The sequence below is a fragment of the Phascolarctos cinereus genome, unplaced genomic scaffold, assembly GCF_003287225.1.
Source record: "Phascolarctos cinereus isolate Bilbo 61053 unplaced genomic scaffold, phaCin_HiC Scaffold_9;HRSCAF=440, whole genome shotgun sequence".
Classification (NCBI taxonomy): Eukaryota; Metazoa; Chordata; class Mammalia; order Diprotodontia; family Phascolarctidae; genus Phascolarctos; species Phascolarctos cinereus.
The window spans coordinates 9,274,867-9,295,849 of NW_027556402.1; the positions used below are offsets into that span (position 1 = coordinate 9,274,867).

The 20,983-nt window shown below is 45.2% G+C and overlaps 1 protein-coding gene across 1 annotated transcript in view; it reads left to right on the forward strand.

The window, feature by feature from the left end:
* BLTP1 (bridge-like lipid transfer protein family member 1) overlaps positions 1-19,993 on the forward strand; it is a 210,527-nt gene extending 190,534 nt beyond the window's left edge. Inside the window, 11 exon segments of the mRNA XM_078148243.1 lie at positions 36-293; positions 5,726-5,876; positions 6,497-6,654; positions 7,054-7,246; positions 7,472-7,689; positions 9,213-9,464; positions 11,944-12,147; positions 12,919-13,113; positions 13,860-13,994; positions 17,546-17,711; positions 19,247-19,993. Coding sequence (XP_078004369.1) covers positions 36-293; positions 5,726-5,876; positions 6,497-6,654; positions 7,054-7,246; positions 7,472-7,689; positions 9,213-9,464; positions 11,944-12,147; positions 12,919-13,113; positions 13,860-13,994; positions 17,546-17,711; positions 19,247-19,463 — 2,147 coding nt within the window. The 3' untranslated portion in view covers positions 19,464-19,993.
* Positions 19,994-20,983: the final 990 nt, after the last annotated feature.

Genomic DNA, 20,983 nt, shown 5'->3' on the forward strand with positions numbered 1-20,983 from the left:
TCTGTCATCCACGGCGTTTCTCCCTTCTCTGCTAGCGTCGGGCCCTGGGACGCCGGATTCCGTCGAGGGAGTGAGCCAGCACCTTTCTCCCGAGTCATCCCGCAAAGCTTACTGCAGGACCTGGGAGCAGCCCAGCCAGGCGGCTTCCTTCACCCACGTGGCCCAGTCGCCTACAGTGTTCAATGAGCACGTGGCAAACAGCGGCATGACCCCCGGAGCGACTGCTCAGAACCTGAAATCTCCCGCCTCCATGAGATGCAGGAGTGTGTCTGACTCCTCAGTTCCCCAGAGAGGTAAGCAGAAGCCACACGTGCCCTTGGCTCCCCGCCTTTAGGACGAGATTCCAAGTCTTTAGCGTCACCCTCGAGGTTGTCTTACCCCGTGGCCTCCTCCTTCACCAGAACAGCCTGCCGCAGCCACACTTAGCCACTCGCTGTGCTGCTGGGCAGGCCTGCACCCCACACTGGTGCCAGAGGGCCGTGGCAGGCAGCTATTGTCGTGGGCCAGCGTCTCCATCCGAGGCTTTGGTTGCTGAGCTGTCTTTCTGAGCAGCCGTCACATGCCGTTGTCTTCTCCCCTCCTCTGATTGCCAATTTTAGGGGAAAGGCTGAAGCCATCCCACAGGACCTCCCTCACTTGCCTCCTCTATTCACAGTCCCCTTCCTGTCTCCTAGGAACGAGTGTCCCTGTGCCCCTCACTCTGTTTCCCTCCTGTCTCCTCCATGACCATGACCTTCTATCTCTTCCTTTCTATCACCCCCTTCCTATTTGCCCAGAACCTTTAAAAACACACACCTCCTTCCTTTAGCTCTTCTGGTCCATCTGGCCGACATACTTAGGTTGTTGAAAAAATAACACATACCACACCTTCCTTCTACACCCCTGGTAATCTGGATTTTCTTCCCTCTTTTCCACTGAAACTTCTTTTTCAGAGGCCATCTGGACCCCATGACCTTTGTTCAGTCTTTCTTCTCATTGACCTCTCTTTGGGGAACTTGTGATGGTGCCAACCATGCCCTCTTCCTGGGTCTGCTGGGTTCCGCCCACTGCCCGATTCACCTGTTTGATTTCTCCTGGGAAGTCTGGTGCCCCCTGGAGCACTAGCACTCCTCACTGTAACTGGCTGTCACCCCCACACCTGGGTAGCTCCATCACTTGCCCCTTCCAGGCGCCCAGCTCTTGGCCACGTTTCTCCTGCTCTTCCTCCTGACTTCACTGTTTCTTTCCCAGGCACCGCCCTTCATCCATCCATCACCTCATGTTATCTTTGACTCGGTCTTCTCTGTCCATACCCAGCCAGTTACCAATCCATGCCTGCTCTGCCTCGCCACTCTTTCCTCCTTTCTGTCTCCACTTCAGCCACCCACCTAGATTGCTAAAGTAGAGTCTTTTTGTTTCTCTCCCGTCCAGTTTCCCCTGCATACCACTGTGAGGCTTCTGGGAAGATGGTGTCCTCCTTGGCTAGAAATCCTTCAGGAAGAACTAGAGATGCACCCAAGGGTTGGCTATGTGTAGAGAAGGTTCTCCTCCGTGTCCTACTTGAGTGGGAGGTCCCTCCTGATTTTGAAATGTGCTTCCTTATGTCTAGATGTGTCACTGCCTAAGGAGCTAGGGAGTTGCAAGTGGGCTCCCCTTGGAGGCAAGAATAAAACTCCTCGTCCTGTGTGGCCAGGAGCTAGCCACTGAGCCAGCCTCTCTGGGCCTCTGCTTCTCATCTGTAAAGCAGAGTCAGTGATACCTGTAGCATCAACCTCACAGGGTTGTTGTGAGACTCAGGTGGGCTGAGGGAGCTGAAGCACATCCCACCTCCCAGTCCTCCGGAAAGGTCACTCTGCTTGTTGTCCATCACTTCCCAGCAAGCCTTGACTGAGCTCCTGCCATGTGCTGGGCACCTTCCCAAGCACTAGGGAGACAGAGCAGAACAAACAGCCCCTTCTCTGTGGTCTGATGGGGGCGATGATAGGCTTGTTGGAGAAGGGGGGATTTTAAGGAAGTCGGGAACAGCGAGGAAAAATACCCGGAGCCAAGAGCTGGAGTGTTTAGTTGGGGGAACAGCCAGGAGGACCTGAGTTCAAATCCAGCCTCAGACCCTTGACACTTGGCACTTAATAGCTGTGTGACCCTGGGCAAGTCACGTAACCCCGACTGCCTCAGCAAAAAAAAAAAAAGCTAATTAACATCTTTTTCTTACTTACAACATCACTAATATGAATATATGTTTAATGTATATGGAATGTATATGTATAGCCTGTATCAGATTGTGTGCCGTCTTGGGGAGGGAGGGGGAGAAAAATTTTAAACTCAAAAGCTTATGGAAGTGATTATTGATAAATCAAAATAAATTAATTTAAAAAATTAAAATCAACACTCAAAAAAAAAAAAGACTGCAGAGGTAGAAGGGGACAGCTTCAGAAGGACTTCGAATGCAGAGCAGAACATTTTGGTTTTGATTCTGGAGCTGATAGGGAGCCACAGGAGGTTATAGAATGGAGGAGTGACAGGATCAGACCTGTGCTTTCTGAAGGTCGCCATGACAGCTGAGTGAAGGTGGCCTGGAGTCAGGAGAGACTTGAGGCAGGGAGGCCAACAAGAAAGCCGTTACCGTTGCCATCGCCGAGAAGACTCGAGTTTTAATCCCACTTCACACACACTGGGCAGGCCTCTCTTGGCCTCTGTATCCTCATCTGTAAAATGGAAATAACAACAACAACAACAACAGTGATAATAAGAGCACCCATTTCACAGGGTTACTGCGAGAATCAAACACAAGAATGTTCCGTGCTTTGCAAACCTTAAAGCAAATCTGGTGCTGGTCGTGGCAGCGGCAGTAGCTGCAGCTGTAGTTTGGGTGTGAGGTGATGAGGGCCTAGGGTGGGGGTCGCAAAGGCGAACTCCGCAGGGCTTGGCGCCAACTTAGATATGGGGGGTGAGAGATAGTGAGGAGTCCAGGATGACCCTAGGCTGCGAGCCGAAGGCCCAGGAGGGCGGTGTAATTGGGAAAGTGGGAATGGGAGGAGGGTTTGGGGAAAAGATAATGAGATTAAGACGTCTACTGGACATCCGGTTGGAGATGAGAGATTGGAGGTCAGCAGAGGGTTTGGGGCAGGAAGGGTAAATGAATCATCAGCACAGAGATGGTCGTTCAGTCCGTGGCAGCCGGTGAGATCCCCAAGTGAAGTAGTCTAGAGGGAGGAGAGAAGAGCCCTGAAGGACACCTGTGGTCAGAGGGTGTGATCTGGAGCAGGATGCAGCCACGGAGATGGAAGGAGCAGTCAGAGAGGGAGGGGGACAACCAGGAAGGAGGGGCATCTGGAAAACCTAGAGAGAAGAGAGTGTCGAGGAGGAGAGAGGGGTGCGCGGTGTCAAAGGCTGCAGTGAGGTCAAGGAGATCGAGGACTGAGAAGACCATTGGAGATTGTTAGTAACTTTGGAGAGATCAAATGCAGTGGAATGAGAAGGGTGGAAGCTGGGTGGTAAGGTGAGGCTAAAAAGAGAATGCCAGGCTGCACCAGAGTGCTTCCCCTTGCTGACGCTCTGCCGCCTGCCCTTTCCCAACACGAGCTCTCTGTCACGCTTGCCCTTTTTCAAACAGAAACGACCCCCGAGAACGTGAATTCCCATCTGCTGGCTGCTCCCCGCCAAGGACCCCAAGGGAGGCCTTGCCGGCTGACTTGCCACAGGAACCCCTGTGTGTTGTCCCCCCATTAGACGTGAGCTCCTTCACAGCAGAGACCGCTTTGCTTTTATGTTTGTTTCTCCAGCAGACAGCAGAGTGCGGGGCATACCCTAAGTGCTTAATACAGGGTTTCCCATTCATTCACTTACGAGTCTTCTCCCAGGAGATGCTTCACGTCTGCTGTCTGCATTTCGCTGAGTTGAAGGGAGATGTGTAACTCTGTGTGTGTTGATAGTGGCAGGTCCGGGCCCACTTTGGTAGCAGAGGCAATGGTGAGCCTGCAGCCCCGGCCTGCCGTGGGATCTGGCCAGGGGGGTTTCGCCATCAGGAGAGGCAGGGGACCTCTTGAGAGCTGGAGATCAGGAGACCCCCAGACCCGGAAGAGGGGAGAGCGGGTGTAGGAAAAAGCATGAAATGCCTGGCTTGCACAAAACAAGCTGCTGCAGATCTCGAGACTAGGTTGTGTTCTGGTGTGTTTTTAGTCAAAGTTTTCTTATGAAAGAATTTGAATCCATACTGTGAGAGAGAACAGCTGGGCCACCGGGCTACGTGAAAATACATAAAAGGTGGGCATTAAATTGTAACCGAGAACATGAAACCACTTAAGAGTTAGAAGCTGTGAGCCAACTATCCAGGTTGGGACGCTCAGAGCAGTGGAAAAAGAGGAGGGCGGTATCCCCTAGTAAGCCATCCTCAGACCTAGGCAGCCCCTCGCCTTCAGTGGTTTCTCCTAATAGGACTTAGCATACATATAAGGTGGGGTATTCTAGATCATTCATACACATATGTGACATGTGTGTTGCATATACACACCCCCCACCCCCTATTATAAGCAGGAACAGCTCAAGTCACTTAACATCTCAGTGCCTGAGAGATAGTAAAAACTCCCTCCTAAATGATAAGTGAAAGAGGCAGGTTTGATGAGGAACCAGAAATCCTTTTGGCCACCCCTCTCGAAAGTTATCAGGAGGCTTGTACCTGCTGCCAAGCAAGCAAGCAGGAAGCCGGCTGGCCTCTTCTCTGTCCTGGCGCAGTAAAGCTTGGTAAACTTACCAGTTCATCCAAACACTTGGTGTAACGGAAAATACTGGATTTAAAATCAGAAGACTTGGGTTCAAAACTAGATCTTCTTTTAACAAATTACCTCTGAGCTGCAATTTCCTAATTCAGCTCAGTTCAACAGATGTTTACTGAGTGTATGCTGTACAGGAGACAGTGTGCGAGAGTTTGGGGTAACAGACAAAGCCAGACTAGTCCCTGCTTTTGATGCGTTTATTTCTACTGAGGGCCAGGGGTGAAGAGGACAGCACATGCACACACACAGATAAGCTAATGTAAGTAACTCAAAAAGTTAACAGCAAGGCAGCTGGGGGATCCGTAGAGCCTTCCTCCTAGGAAGTCACACTTGAATGAAGCTAAGGTGAGGAGGGGGTACCCTGCCCCTCCCCAGATGAGAGCCTGGGCAAAGGCACAGGGAGGTCAGAGACGAATTGCTGTTTGGAGAGCAGCCAGTGAAATGAAGGCCTGTACTCCATTGTCTCTGAGCAGAGTAAGCTGTAGACCAGTAATGGGCAGCTGTGTACTGAGCACTGCCCCAAGAAGCACCCGCACCCCTCCCCCGTGCAGCCGCACCAGCCCAGTAATGCAGGGCCACGGCAGGAGCAGCCCGTTGAGGGCTGGGCAGAAGTCAGCGTCACTTGGCTGGGCTCCATGTGGCCTCAGAATTGCATTGAGCCCGTGAACAATTAGCTGGGGACTGGAGCTTCATCCTGGAAGAGTGAGCTTGCAAATGCCATCTCACCGAGGTTGGACAGTATCTGGAGGAATTGTTGATTTTCTTCTTTACCGCTCACTCAGGCGGTAGATGCAGGTATTAACATGAGTGGACCACTACTGATTTTTAAAGTACTTTTTAAAGTCATGTGCAAAAACTTTTATGATTTTTTTCAGCTCTAATTATTATAGCCACAAGGTTTTTATTAGGTTTTGCTTTGAAATAACCCCAATGTCTTTTTGACACAAAATGTCTTTAACTTTTTTTGTTTTTAGATTCACTTTCAAGAACATCTACTCCTTTTAATAAGTCCAACAAAGCAGCCAGCCAGCAAGGCACCCCATGGGAGACCCTGGTCGTGTTTGCTATCAACCTCAAGCAACTGAATGTGCAAATGAATATGAGCAATGTGATGGGTAATACAACGTAAGTCATCCGTATGTTGTAGCATCTTTAGTATAAGCTTTATTTTAAGAGTGGCAGCAGAAAGCACTGGACTTGGAACCAGGAAGACTCTTCTTCCTGAGTCCACATCCTGCCTCAGATACTTTACTAGCTGTGTGACCCTGGACAAGTCACTTCACCCTGTTTGCCTCAGTTTCCTCCTCTGTAAAATGAGCTGGAGAAGGAAATCGCAAACCTGGAGTGGTATCTGTGCCAGGAAAACCCCAAAAGGGGTCAAGAAGAGTGGGACAAGACTGAAAACAGCTCTTTTTAGATTGGGAGAGCATCAGGTGTTGCTTACTGCCTCCCTTTCTATAAAGTTAGATTGTCCACCGAGCTGTTCCCGTTATGCTTTAGGAGTACAGCTCAGCCAGCAGATGAACTGTGTAAATTGCTTAATCCACATCCAGGTCTACACCTGCTGATGCCATAATCCAAGGCCAGGGGAGTGGGTGATTGAAAAGAGGGGAACAGGCATTGGATGACTGTGGCAGAGTCCTTGGCAAAGTTAACCCTTTTTAAACCTCCATTTTCCTAATTTGAGACATCAAAATCCATCCATCTCAATTAGGTCCCATTTCCTTTTTTTTTTTCCCTCCCAGATGGACCACTAGTGGTTTGAAAAGTCAGGGTCGTCTCTCCGTAGGAAGTAACAGAGACCGGGAGATCAGCATGTCTGTTGGCCTGGGCAGATCCCAGTTAGATTCAAAGGGAGGCGTGGTTGGAGGTACCATTGATGTCAACACCTTGGAGATGGTTGGTATGTTGAAACCTGCTGACTGAACTGCTGACCAGTGACTAAACTGGTCTTTATACTGTTCTCCAGCTCCTTGAATCCTGTTCATTTAAGGCTTCCTTTAAGTGCAGCGCCCTCCTCACCTCTCCTCCGTCCAAATGCAGCACAGGTGCTACCTTCTGCAGAAAACCTTGCCTGATTCTCCCCACCCCACCCTACCCCCGCTGCTGCAGCCCCTTCCACTAGCGACCTTGTATGTGTTCTCTTTATATTAATCTGTGTATCCTTCACTCTGTAAGTACTTGTTATCTCTCCTGTTAGAGTGTAGGCTTAGTTTGACTTACAAATTAAAAATGTTTTATTCTGATTATTTCTTGAAAACTGACAGCTTCTTTAAAAAGTGACCAAATATGTCTCTTTCAGCTCATATTTCTGAACATCCAAATCAGCAACCGAGTCACAAAATTCAGATCACTCTGGGTTCCACTGAAGCTCGTGTGGATTACATGGGGTCGAGCATCCTCATGGGCATCTTCAGTAATGCGGACCTCAAGCTGCAGGATGAATGGAAAGTGAATCTGTACAATACCCTGGATTCAAGTATGTCAGACAAAAGGTAGTGTGACTCAGGCCTTTCTTTGAATACCTTGCCTTTTTAGTTTGCGTTCTTGTCTATTTTATAAAACTCGGTTAAAAACCCCAAGCCTATATTTTTGTTCAGCTAGGTATTTTGTATGGCATAGTTAATTTGAAATAGGGAGAAAAAAGAATGGGAAAATCTGTTTTGTGATATGATCTAACTATTGTCATATTCACTGAAATATTCTCTTTTATCATTTAGTGAAATTTTTGTCCATGGAGATTTAAAGTGGGATATTTTCCAAGTAATGATTTCCAGATCGACCACTCCAGACTTGATAAAAATAGGAATGAAACTCCAGGAATTCTTCACCCAGCAGTTTGACACAAGCAAGCGGGCTCTCTCCACCTGGGGACCAGTTCCTTACCTTCCCCCAAAGGCAACAGCCAGTCATCTAGAGAAGAACTCGCAAGAACTGTGTAAGAATTATGAGGATGCTTTCTCATGTGCTGTGTTTTGTATGAGACCTGTTAATCACAACCCAGAGAAAAAATCTATGTTAGGCCATATTCATCAAGAATGTCCTCAGTCATAAACTTCTGAAAAGCCCTTTCCTAAAAAAAGTGGCATTTCTGTTCATTAAAGAAGTAAAAAGTTAGATACATATGCCTGTGCAAATGAGATTCTTCATTCTGCCTCAGAAAGAAGTTTGAAAAGGAATTAGCTGGGGGCAGCTAGGTGGCACAGTGGATAGAGCACCAGCCCTGAAGTCAGGAGGACCTGAGTTCAAATCCAGCCTCAGACCAATCCAGCCTTGACACTTACTAGCTGTGTGACCCTGGGCAAGTCACTTAACCCCAATTGCCTAAAAATAAAAAAAAATTTTAAATTTTTTAAAAAAAGAAAGAAAAAAAGGAATTAGCTGAATGTTTTTGTTGTTCCAAAAAGAGATCCGTGATGAAATATTTTCATAACGAATTCCACTAGCTCTGGATTAATTGTATCCACCCAAATTTTAAACACTTTTCAGATAGCTTTGTCATTTCTGTCTTTTTTTCTACAATATCCTTTTATACTTGAGAAGCAGCTGGTGGCACAGTGGATAGAGAGCCAGCCTGAGGTCAGGAAGATCTGAGTTCAAATCTGGCCTCAGACACGTAGTGTCTGTGGGACCCTGGGCCAGTCACTTAACCCTGTTTGCCTCAGTTTCCTCTTGTCTGTATTAAGGATAATGATGGCACTTAGCTCCCTGAGTTGTTGTGAAAATCAGATGAGATGGTGGTTTTAAAGCCCCTAGCCACCCTTGTTGTTATTGTTTCGTGATTATCATTGTCATTATCACTCTTACTATTGAAGCGATAGTTTCATCCTGTTGCCTGCTCTCTCTAGCAGTCCTCGTCACCCAGCCGTCCCGTGTCACTTTTGTCCCTCTTCTTCCACATATGCTTCATCCAGGATGTGCTTGGTGCACTGGAGGCCTTCCTGTAGGCTTGTCCCAGGGCATCTGCCCCCCATTGTTCCTGCCACTCCAAACCGCTGGTGACATGTTGTACATCTCCTTAGACCCATGATTGTCCTTTGGGGTGCCCTGTGGAGTCATGGCACTTCATGACTCACAGCCACATGTCACCACTGGGAGAATTTTGGCCTCAAAAGAAGGAGATCCTGTGGTGATGAACAGCTGGGAAGCATTGAAAATGCCCCACGGTTTCCCAGCGGCAGTCCGGCCCCTGCTGTGCTTGCAGATTGGTGCCGGTCTCCCATAGGCATCAACGTCGGCCCTCCTCCAGAGCCACCCTCTCGCTTTGCTCGCACCCACACCCCAGATCCCACATTCCCCACTGGCAGTGGTGGGCGGCCATCGAGCTCTTTGTGTCCCTACCTTGTTCAGATTCGGCCAGACGCCGAATGGCAAGCTTGCTGCTGCTGCTGCGTCTCTGTTAACAAACAAGGCTCCGAGGACAGGGCGCCTCTGAATTAATGCCTCACCATTCTCTTGCAGTTCTGGACGCTGCTCATCACCGCCACTGGCCTGGAGTTTTGAAAGTCGTGTCAGGATGCCACATCTCCTTGTTTCAGATTCCGTTGCCGGAAGACGGGATGCAGTTTGGGGGTTCTATGAGCCTCCACGGAAATCACATGACACTCGCTTGTTTCCACGGGCCTAATTTCCGCTCAAAATCCTGGGCTCTTTTTCATTTAGAAGAGCCAAATATTGCATTTTGGACAGAAGCACAGAAAATCTGGGAAGATGGTAAGCATTAATGTCAATTTTGGTATGTCTTCTGATAGGGGTGCAGAAAACAGAATAATTGTCCTTTATTCTTATAATGCTTCAAACCGTGTCTCACTGAACTGATAACATTTATTATTTTGTTCCTCACTACGGGCAGACCAGACCACAGGTGGATGGACAGTTTAGAGAGCACAAGTGTGTCTCTTTCTGAGTTTAGCCACTCTCTCCCCTGACTCGGTAAGACCAACAGTATTAAGAAATCCCTGACCCAGTTCTCGGGTACGCGTTTGGAAGCTGAAGCTCCTCTTGCCGTGGTTAACCGTTTCCTGACCGGCAGGGGGAGGATTGGCCTCTTCCCCTCACCTTTGTGTTTCTTTTCTGAACCAGCTTTTCCCAAGATTTATCATAATCACATACTTTGTCCCAGTGTGCTATAGAAGCACTGTTGTTACTAAGAAAGGAGGCAGTTTAACAGCAAACCCATGAGCAAGAACAGCTGCACCCTGCTGCCTCGGGCTGAGCATCATGGGCATCCTTAAGATTCCCTTTATTCCAAATACTAACATCAGGGGAAAGCAGGGAAAGTAAAGACAGAGAATGAGGGTTGGAAGGATGTAGAGTCCAGAGGGAGAACGGTGAGTCTTTGGAAAGATCACCTGTCAGCTCAGGGCTGAGAAGAGGAAAAGGAGGCAGGGGTGACATGTTGGGAGAGAAGTGAATTCTGGATGTCACATTGAGGGGGCCCTGAGGAGGCCCAGAAAGATGAAGTGACTGGGATTCAAACCAGTGTCCTGTGGTTCCCAGTCATACCGTGGGGCCTCCAGAGGGGAGGCCATGTAGGTTCTGCCAAAGGAGGAAAGATGGGGAGGTAGAGGAATAGGAGGATGGGAGAACCTGACCAGAGAAAGATTTGGAGTTGGAGGCGTGAGGGTTCAGGGTGCCGGTTCTGAGGCATCGCTCTTCTCTTGGGCACCCAAAGAAGAGGTGAGCTAGAGATCGTGAAAGATGGGCAGGATGCTGACCTAGGAGGCAGAACGTCCAATGGAACATCATGCTCGATGTTAAGGTCCCCAGGTGTGACAGCAGACGTGGGGGGAGCAAGAAAAGCTGCTGCCCATCACCTACGAGGTCAAATATTAAGTTCTCTAGTTAGCTTTCATAACCTCGCCCCTTTCATCCTTACATCGTTCCCCCCACCCCCCGGCCTGCTCTCTGATCCAGTTAATGGGGCCTTCTTGCTGTCCTCACACAAGATCCTCCATCCCTCAGCTCCAGGCATTTTCTCTGCCTGTGCCCCTGCCTGGAAGGCTCTCCCTCCCCAGCTAAAATCCCTCCCACTCAGGAGCCTCTCCCCACTATCTCAGTGCCCTGCCTCCTTTTGACTGGGAGCTCCTCAAGGCTAGGGACTGCTTCTGCCTTTCTGTGTATCCCCAGCACAAGGCCTGGCACACAGTAGGCACTTAATAAATGCTTGTTGCCTTGACTTGACATCAAGGGAAGGGAGATTGCTCAGGGCCAGGGTTGGAGTACAGTGGGGAGCAAATGCCCTCTAGCCCCAAGGCACGGGGGCTTGGTATGTAGCAGCCAGCAGTGGTCACAGTGACAGGGAATGTAGCATTTTCTGGAGAGATTCCACGAGGGCAGGGAAATGGAAGGCTTGGGAGAGGACGGGTTCTGTGATGGTAGCATGTGAACAGCAGGGTGGGGCTCAGAGTAGAAGGGAAAAGGGTTTTCACCTCCACAAATGGTGACCTGAGATCCCAGAGACAAGGGGGACCAGGAGGGAGCAGTTTGTGAGTTGTTGAACAGGGAATGCCAGGTGACCAGGTCACTCAGTCCATCAGACCAGAGGTGCAGAGAATCAGTGGCAGTGGTCTGAGGAGGTCTTGTGTGAAGGAGCTGGGTCGTGGGTGGGTAGATGCAGCCCCATCATGCTGCTGCCTTTGGGACAGGAATGGTGGCCACAAGGACATTTGGGTATGAGGCAGTGATGGTAGCAGGGCCTCTCCCTCTGGCTCTGGAGCACCTACCTTCTCGGGCCCATGGCAGGGTCAGAGATCAGACGGAGCCCCTTAATCTCTGTATGTAGAGGGAACAGGGCCTACATAGCAGGCAGCTAGGAGTGCCTTGGGAACAGAGGCCTCCCGTCCCCATGGGGCCAAAACTAGGACCTTGCCCCACACATATACCTTCCGCGTATTCAGAGCGGGTGTCAGGGATTCAGCGCCTCCTGACTCCTCAGGGTCGTTGGTTAGCACCCACGAGGACAGAGCATCTCTTCAGCAGTCATTGTAGTGAGCCAGTAGGAGGGGAGGAGACCTCCCATCCCAGGCACTGAGTGGGGCCTACCCACCTCTGGCTAATGCAGTAATATCTAAATATATTTACCTAGTTACAAGAAAACCAGAAAAATTAAACGAAAATCTAAATAGCTATGGATTTACCCAGTAGTGAAAATAGCATCTTCAACACGTTTTTCTTTTCGCCTTTGGGTCAGGTTCAAGTGATCACTCGACGTATGTTGTCCAGACACTGGATTTCCACCTAGGTCACAATACCATGGTCACCAAACCCTGTGGTGCTTTAGAGAGTCCTATGGCAACAATAACCAAGATCACAAGACGCCGCCACGAAAATCCGCCCCACGGAGTGGCCAGTGTGAAAGAGTGGTTCAATTATGTCACTGCCACAAGGAACGAAGGTCAGTCACTCAGGGCGTCCTCCAGCTGGGAGCCGGTTTATCATGTCTCAGAGCTTAAACGTTGGTAACGTTGTTGGTTTTTTTCATTTTAAAAATTCATTTTACTTGGATACGACAGACCTATTTACATGGTATTTGAAGGTTCATAAAAAACTCCATAATGGTCGCATGAGGTAGGTAGTGCAAATATTGTTTCCTTTTTACCCAGGAGGAAGCTGAGGCCTAGAGGGGTTGTAAGGGTTGCTTATGGTCAGTGGGAGGAGGACAGAGGCAGGCATTCTTACTGGCAACAGCCAGGATAACCTGGTCAATGCATTGTGGTACAAGAACCCCAAAATATGCAGGATAGCCCCCAAGGCTTAGGGTCGTTCTAAGCTGCACTGAGTTCTAAGGAGGAGGAGCTGCCCCAAGACTTTGAGGACACTTCCATAAACTGCAGGTTATCATTTAACAATTTAATAACCTTCAAGATCTGGCTCTAAAATGCTGTGAAGTTATCTCGCTGAAAGTTAGAGAAACTTATTTGAAAAAATTAATGGAATGACCTAGGGTCATTATGTCAGTTCCACTTTGGTACTGATCTAGGGCTGATCTCACAGTGTTTGCAGTCTAATCTGTTTTTAGAGTTTTTATAAAAGTTCATTCATCCATTATTTTTCTAATTTGAGCAAGCTCACGTATTTTCACTAAGTTACATTCCAGAAGGCTCATTGGAGTTTGACTCTTTAACTGAACATTGATCAAATATTATTTTTCCTTTTACCCATACAGAGTTAAACCTGCTTCGAAATGTTGATGCTAATAACACAGAGAGCAGCACAACTGTGAAGAGTTCTAGTCTGTTGAGCGGCTTCAGAGGAGGTTCTAGTTATAACCACGAGACAGAGACCATCTTTGCCCTCCCACGGATGCAGCTGGACTTCAAATCCATTCATGTTCAGGAGCCACAGGAGCCTTCCTTGCAGGGTGGGTGGTGGGGACTTTGGGTTCCCTATCAACTGCGATAGAATAATTCATCTGAAATAATTAAGTTACTGCTCTTGGGAGAACACAGCCAGCCCTGAGTCTAGTCCAGAGGCCAGGAACGCCATCCTTACTCAGTCATGTTTATTAATTCTCCTTTTAATAAGATGTATTTTTTGTTGAGGAGGTATTTATCTAGTCAGATATTTAGCATTCACTTGACAAATATTGTCAAGGGTTGAGAGCAAAAAATTTAAAAATGACTATTTCAGGATTTATTATGCATATTAAACAATTTTTATCCCTTAAAGTCCTGGTTTCTACCAGAATTAACCTACTGTCTGGCAAATATGACATGTTGTAAGTAAGGTACCTGCTACCTTCCTGGTATGCTTTGTGTTCAGCGCAGAGTTGTAATGATTTTTACAATTAAAAATTGAATTCTAGGGAAATTCAAACTTGTTTTGTTTTCCTATGTAATTAGATATAAAAATAAAGATGAAGATAGTTTATATGTGTGTGTATATGCATACATGTATAGATATATAGATGTACAGCTACATATATATATATATATGTATATATTTAGATGTATATCAGCTAATGATGAGGATAATAAATGCTGGCACTAATTCCCATAAATTAAATGTAAAATTAATCACCTCTCTGTGTACATGTATACACACCCATATGTACTTACCCTGGGAAAGAGCAAGGAAGCTTATTAAATAAAATTGTTTCATTTCCAGACACGAACATCAAGCCGAAGGTGGAATGTAGTGTGGTAACGGAATTCACCGACCACATTTGTGTGACTATGGATGCTGAGCTGATTATGTTTCTTCATGACTTAGTGTCAGCTTATCTTAAAGAAAAAGAAAAAGGTGGGCAGTGCACGCTCTTTTAAAAATTCATTGAAAATGTCTTCATGGGGCATATGTCATTTTCCAAAGAATTGTAAAAGCAGAACGTGGCCTCCTTGAGGGTGGAGATTTTTTCATCATTCATTGTACTTGAATCTTCAGGAGCTGGTACGTGGTGGGTGCTTAAAAAAACAGCAACATGTTGACTGATTGGTAGGGACTGAATGTTTTAGTTGCCTCAGTCATACGCAGTCACGCAGACTTGATTGGCAACACATTAGTGTGGTCACATAATCAACACTGGGCATGTGCTAGGTCCCATGGGGGATACCAGAGAAGCAAAAAAAAAAAAAGGTCTCTTACAGTGTGGATAGGAATTGAAAGAAAGAGGCCAGATGTGAGCGTGTACACAATACAAGGGTTGCATCTGGAGTGTTAGGTTTAGTTCTGAGTGTGAGCTACAGGAGGAACTGAAATGGTAAGAAATTTGAAGTCACCCTGGATGGAGGCCAGCTGGAGGAACTGGCGGTGTCTGTCCTGGAGAAGAGCCAGGCGTAGAGGGGGCATGATGGCCGACTGCTAGGATTTGGTGCATGGCCTTGTGAAGAGGCTGTGACTTGTTCAGCTTGGCCCTCAGAGACAGAACCAGCAACTATAAGGAGAAGTTTCATCGAGGCAGAGTTCAGCTCAATGTAAAGACAAACTTCTTCCTGATTAGAGGTGTCCAAGAGTGGAAGGAGCATCTCTGGTGGTAGTGAGGTCTCCCTTTGATAGACCCTTGAAGGCAAGTCTGGATTTCCACTTGTTGGGAAGATGATAAAGCACAGAGCAGCTGACCTAGGGGACGACTGGTGCTCTCTTCCCTATCTGAGCTTCTGTCATCGATGCCTTCTAAGCCACATTGAGACTAGAACTGGTGAGCTCTGCCGAGCTGGAAGTGAGCGTCCAGAAAAGAGGGAGGAGAAGGACGGGGGATTGAGGAGGAAGTAGAAGGAGAATGTTGGCCTGGCAACCAGAGGGGGCCAAGGAAGGAAAGATTTTGAAAGGTTCAGAAGTGGAGCCTTGGTTAACATCTGTTACGGCAAAAAAGTAAAGTGTTGTAACATAACACAGCAGAACTAAAAGCTGAGACCTAAGGACAGTCTGAGAGGCTCAACTGAAGCATTCCCAAGAGTCCACATGGAATCAGTGGCTCTAGTCCACTGGAGGGGGCTCTGGAGCCAAATGGATACAGCAATCACAAATATAACTAACTCAGAAGTAAAGAATGTTTGTGTCAGAATCCACCTCTTCCAGCAATCTCTAATTATGTCCAAAGGGCCATAAAACTATGCATACCCCTTGATCAGCAATACAACTACTAGGTATGAACCCAAAGAGAGCTCCCCCCCAAAAAAAAGGGTAGGGGGAGGGAGGAAGAACCTATGTGTACAAAAATGTTTATGAATTGGACATTGAAAGGATGCCCATCAATTGGGGAATGGCTGAGCAAGTTGTGGTATATGAGTGTAATGGAATACTACTGTTCCATAACAAATGGTGAGCAGGCACACTTCAGAAAAACCCAGGAAGACTTACATGAACTGATGCAAAGTGAAGTGAGCAGAACCAGAAGGATATTGTACATAACGATAGCAATATTGTACAGTGACCAACTGTGAATGACTTAGCTGTTCCCGACAATACAAAGATCCAAGACAGTTCTGAAGGACCTGTGATGCAAAATGCCATCCACCTCCAGAGAAAAAACTGATAGAAGTTGAATGTAGATCAAAGCATAAAGTTTTTACTTTATTTTTCTATGGGTTTATTTTGTCTGTTTTCTTTTACAGCATGACTAATATGGAAATATATTTTGCCTGACTGCATATGAATAACCTTTATCAAGTTTCTTGCCTTCTCAGTGATGGGTGAGGAAGTGTGGGAGAGAATTAGGAACTCAAAATTGTGAAAAACAGAGGTTAAAAATCATTTTTACATGTAATTGGGGAAAAAAATTAAAATTTTTTTAAAAATTTAAAAAGAAAAAAAAGAATCCACCTCCTCATATTTCTAGAGCCACTGGTAACAGCATTTATTTTACTGTTTGTACAAACAAACCTAACAAAAATGTAGCCAGAAGTTCATCAGTAGAAAGATTTTTCTTTAATTTCAGATTAAAGAATCGTCACCTTTTAAAGATCGGCCTGAAATAAAGAAAATTTCAAGTTTTATTCATTGTGAATCAGAAAAATAGTGCTTTCTATGGCTGTATTTTCCAGGTCATGAAAAAAGATCAACACTTGTCCTTTCTGAAGGACAGATCAGATATTTGTCTTGTCATTGTTTCAAAAATAATTTCCTGACAAGTCTGACTTAGGGAAGAAATCTGCCAAAAGGCAATCGAGCTCAGGAACACATTTGAAGGACAGCCTATAATAGCTTTGAGCAGTTCCTTTCATCCCAGTGCAACCTCCTCATGCTAAAAATACAGACTTGGAGACGCCTCTGAGACTCAGCTAGAATTTGGAGGAAGTGACTGAACCATGGAACAGGCTCCTGACATAGACGTAGTGGGTAGAAATTCTTCATAAACACGTTCGAGCCGCGCTTAAATTTCATCTTTTCATTTTTGTTTTCTCTTTTTAGTTTTGTTTTCTTTTGTTTTTTAATGTTCTCACCCAGTCTTGAAAGGCTTTCAGATTTTTGTTTGGCTTTTAAAGAGTGACAATGGGCTTTACCAAACGTATTTGTGTATAATAGTTTTTATAGATTTTAATATTTCTTCGATATTGTCTCTACCGAATTCACAGTAACTGATACTTAAAATACATTTTGTCCTGGGTGTTTTAGGATGGAGTTTTATTTTTCATGAAATGACAATAAGTATAAATATTTTAAGAACTGAATAAATAGAATGCTCAAGAAAATTTCAATTTTAAATTAATACTTCCATTGAGTACATACAGTGGCTCTACCTCCAGGCATTGTGTCAGACTGAGAAGCCTGTCTTTGTTAACCTGTTAACTTTATCAGTGTCCTGCAGAATTACTCTGGGGAAGACGTGCTTATGAAACTGCCATGTGTAAATACCACTCTCTTCGTCCGGGGTCATTTTGAAAGTCTGGCTTAAACAATGGGAAAACAAATTCTGTCGACTCTCTTTACACACGTTCTAAGTACATGATTTTTTATAAAGATGTTTTATTTGTAAAGATGTTAGCCAGAAAGAAATTATGGCACATTCTTTCTAATTGGTGTTTCAAGAAAAAGACCTTCAGTACCTGTGCTTCATAACTTTAAGAGAGATGTTAGAGTGAGTCTTTAGCTAGCTCTTAAAGGAAGTGAGACAGAAGTAGATAAGGGATGCTACAAAGAGTTATCTGATTGGAGCGTAGAGAAGATAAAGGGTAAATAAACTTTAAGGGCGCTGTGTCAGTCAGAACAACCTGAATTTGCAGGTGTTGGTCTTGTGTTTTCTCATCTTTTGATCCCTCTTGATTTGAAAAAAAAATTATAATTTCCTCATTCTGTCTCCTGTTGATTTCAAATGAATTTCTGAAATTCACCAGTTAACTTCTTTTTGGCTCCAGCTATTTTTCCGCCTCGACTGTTATCCACTCGACCAGGACAGAAAAGTCCAGTCATCATTCACGATGACAATTCCTCGGAGAGGGACAGAGAAGAAAGCATCACGTATACTACTGTAGACTGGAGAGATTTTATGTGCAATACCTGGCATCTGGAGCCCACGCTAAGGTGTGTGGTCCTCTATGGGCCGACCGGCACGGGGTCCTTGGCTCAGCATTCTTCAGAGGGGCGTACTACAGAGAAGAGTTTGTGAAAGGGCAGCCTGTTCAGTGCCACTGATTTACCCAGCGGGTGGACTGTCTGGTGTAAGAGGCTGGCCACCACCACCTGGGGTCTCTTAGAGGGTTTAAGAGTGGCAGTCAGTGAGTCCTTTCCACCTCGGAATGTTCACAGTCATTCATTTGGTCTTAGCACCCCCGGAAACAGTGCTTTGTGCTTAGCCCGAGTTGGCATACAGCACTTGGTTTACATTGACAAACGTACTCTTTTCTCTCAAATTTGATAAGCAGCCTAGTTTTCCTGATTTTTTTCTGAATAATGACATATCCACAAGCACTTTTCTTGAAACAACTAGCTCACTGAGGAGTCTTACCAAGCCTGGAAATAGGGGTACCTGCCTCCCTGGCCCTAGCTAAAAGGAAATACCCATTGTTTTAGAAAGGCTGTATTATATTAAAATGTTAGCACACCAAAAATAATACAGCAAAATAGCAAAATGTCTTGTAACCCATGACCTCTCTGTGGACAAGGGCTAGCGACTGCTTTGACAGTGGGAGGTTTTCATTCAAGAGAATGTACCGTGATCAGATCAGCAGAACCCTCATACGCTGGGTAATGTGAAACTGTGGCCCTTTCTGCCGAATTGTTTGAAAGCTTTAAAATATTACAGTCTTTTGGATGATGCTGAAAATTATTCGGGACAATCTGTTTTGTAAATGCAAGTGGACATAATGAAAAATGCTGTGAATTTTTTTTTTTTAGATTACACATAAAGTAAAGGTAAAAATGATCTAATTTTCCATTACAATAATCTAAATTTCCATTCCATAATAGCAGTTTCTCTTGCCAGCTTTTTGCGTACTTTATCTTGTGGGATCCTCACAACAGTAACAAGCTCGTGTATTTAGAACTAGAAGGATCCTTACAGATCTTCTAATTCTCCTCTCGTTTTACAGATAAGGAAACTGAGGCACTGAAAATTGAAGTGACTTGCCCAAGAGTATTAAGTAGTAAAATCAGGATTTGAACCCAGCCCTTATCTCCAAATCCTTTCCACTATGCCTGCTGATTCTAGAAACTTAAGGGGTTCCTTAAAACTAAACTGATTTTTTGCTCTTTGAGACATTCCAGTTAGTATGTGCCCCAGGCCTAAAAAAGCTTTTGGCAAGATCCTTAAGTGAATTAGCAAAAAGGAAAAAATGTGCCTTTTCTTTGGGCTTTCTTAAGAACCTATAGATGCATTTAATCTCATTTGGCTTTAAACACATGCAACACTTAATATACTCTTAGCCAAGTAGATATAAGACTGTGGCCCAGCTAGCTCGAGACTAGAGGTTTGGGTTACGGTTATATCATGTTATACAGTGGCTACAAATTTTGTGCACGCCAAAATTTGTATTAAGTAGAAACGTGGTTTTGTACCTATATTCAAGATTTTAGTTCTGTGAGGGGCTTTACTCCAAACTTTTTATTTTCTTTTTAAGGTTAATTTCCTGGACTGGAAGAAAAATTGACCCAGTAGGTGTTGATTATATTCTTCAAAAATTGGGCTTTCATCATGCCAGAACCACTATTCCTAAATGGCTTCAGAGAGGAGTCATGGACCCATTGGATAAGGTTCTCTCGGTCCTCATCAAAAAGCTCGGTACCTCACTGCAAGACGAGAAGGAAAGGAAAGGAAAGGACAAGGAAGAACACTAAAGAGTAACTGTCTGTGAACGAACTGTAACTTTGTGTCCGTTGAGTTTACTATACTGAAGGGTTTTATTGTATAATAAAAGTATTTTCTGTATAATTTAAAGATGATTTTAGTGGGGTTTTGGCTACTGTGTTCAAACAGTTTGTGAGTTTATCTGTTTAGTATGGTAGCACCACCATTCTGTATACAGTGAAGTATTGCATGATGATGTAAGTTTTGTGGAAAAAAAATAGATTAAATATGTAAATCTTTTGGTTAGCATTTATAATTGTATTATGTGCAATATGATTCCTGCATCCTTAAAATATTTGCAGATTAACTGTGAATTTTTGTGACTAATTAGCTGTAATTTTTTTTTCAAATCTTGCTGATAATTTGACCTTCTTTTTGGTTGGTAATGGCTTTTATCCCCCTTGGTAATGTGTAGACTTGTATAAATTCCAGTATGTATATAGTTTCAGAAACTGTGATATGATTGCACAGCATTAAAATGTTGTTTGTTACAGTTGTAATAAAAAGCCACGATAACTTATTTTCAGTGTGTGATTGTCTCAGTCTTCATGTGTGTATCTTTGTTTTCTTTTGTAGCTTGTTATTTCACAATGGGTAGGCTTGCCATCTTGAACTTTAACCACTGGACCCTGTAAAGAGCATGTCTAAGTAACACTTTCTAACTCTTTATGCCCCGGATAATTAGTTAAGCTTCTAAACTCGGCCATACAGTCACTAGTAGGTACTAAAGGCAACACTGCCTACTGTAACCACACAACCGTATTTCCTGCCATTCCCCTCCACTGACTGTGTACACCAGGAAAACAGAACCACTCTGCCCTTCCTTCTTGGTGTGCCTTCTCTCATTGTGGCTTTACTCTGCCATCCCTCGTGCCTGGAATAGACTTCTTTCTTCACTTCTCATCAGAGGGGATGGCGTGGAATTAGATAAATCTATGTGCCAATGGATGTCTTCAGCGTGGCTATTGTCTCCATGGGACTGGAAGCTTTCTTTGCATTCTCTTCATGTTACATGGACATGGGAGAACACGGGCCGTTTGTTCAGCAGATGTCCCTCTCTCTTGCCATGCAACAGGCTCATTGTTTTCTCTAGTTGTAAATTCCCCAAGGACATCCTTTACATTACTTCTGCACAATTTCTCACTAGTAACATGTTCCGGCTAGCTCACATGTACCATGTACCTACTCATATGCAGCCATATAGCATGAGTGGAAAAATATTGGTATTAAAGAACAGAGCCTTGTTTCAAGAAGTTTGAGCTTCTGTAGAGATGTGTCCAGCTTCCCAAAGGCAGTCCAACCCACCCTCCTTTTCATCTCTGGCCCCAGTGCATTGTCTGTTTGCAGTGTCTATCTCTACATACTGATCAGTGAGTGGGATCCACTCAAACACACGTAGGGTTAATTAATAATGTAGAACCAAGATGATAATATGGTAAAAACTAGAGGAAAGAATATTCTGCTTTGAATGAAGAATAAGTGAATCTCATTAAGTGAAGAATAATTCAAT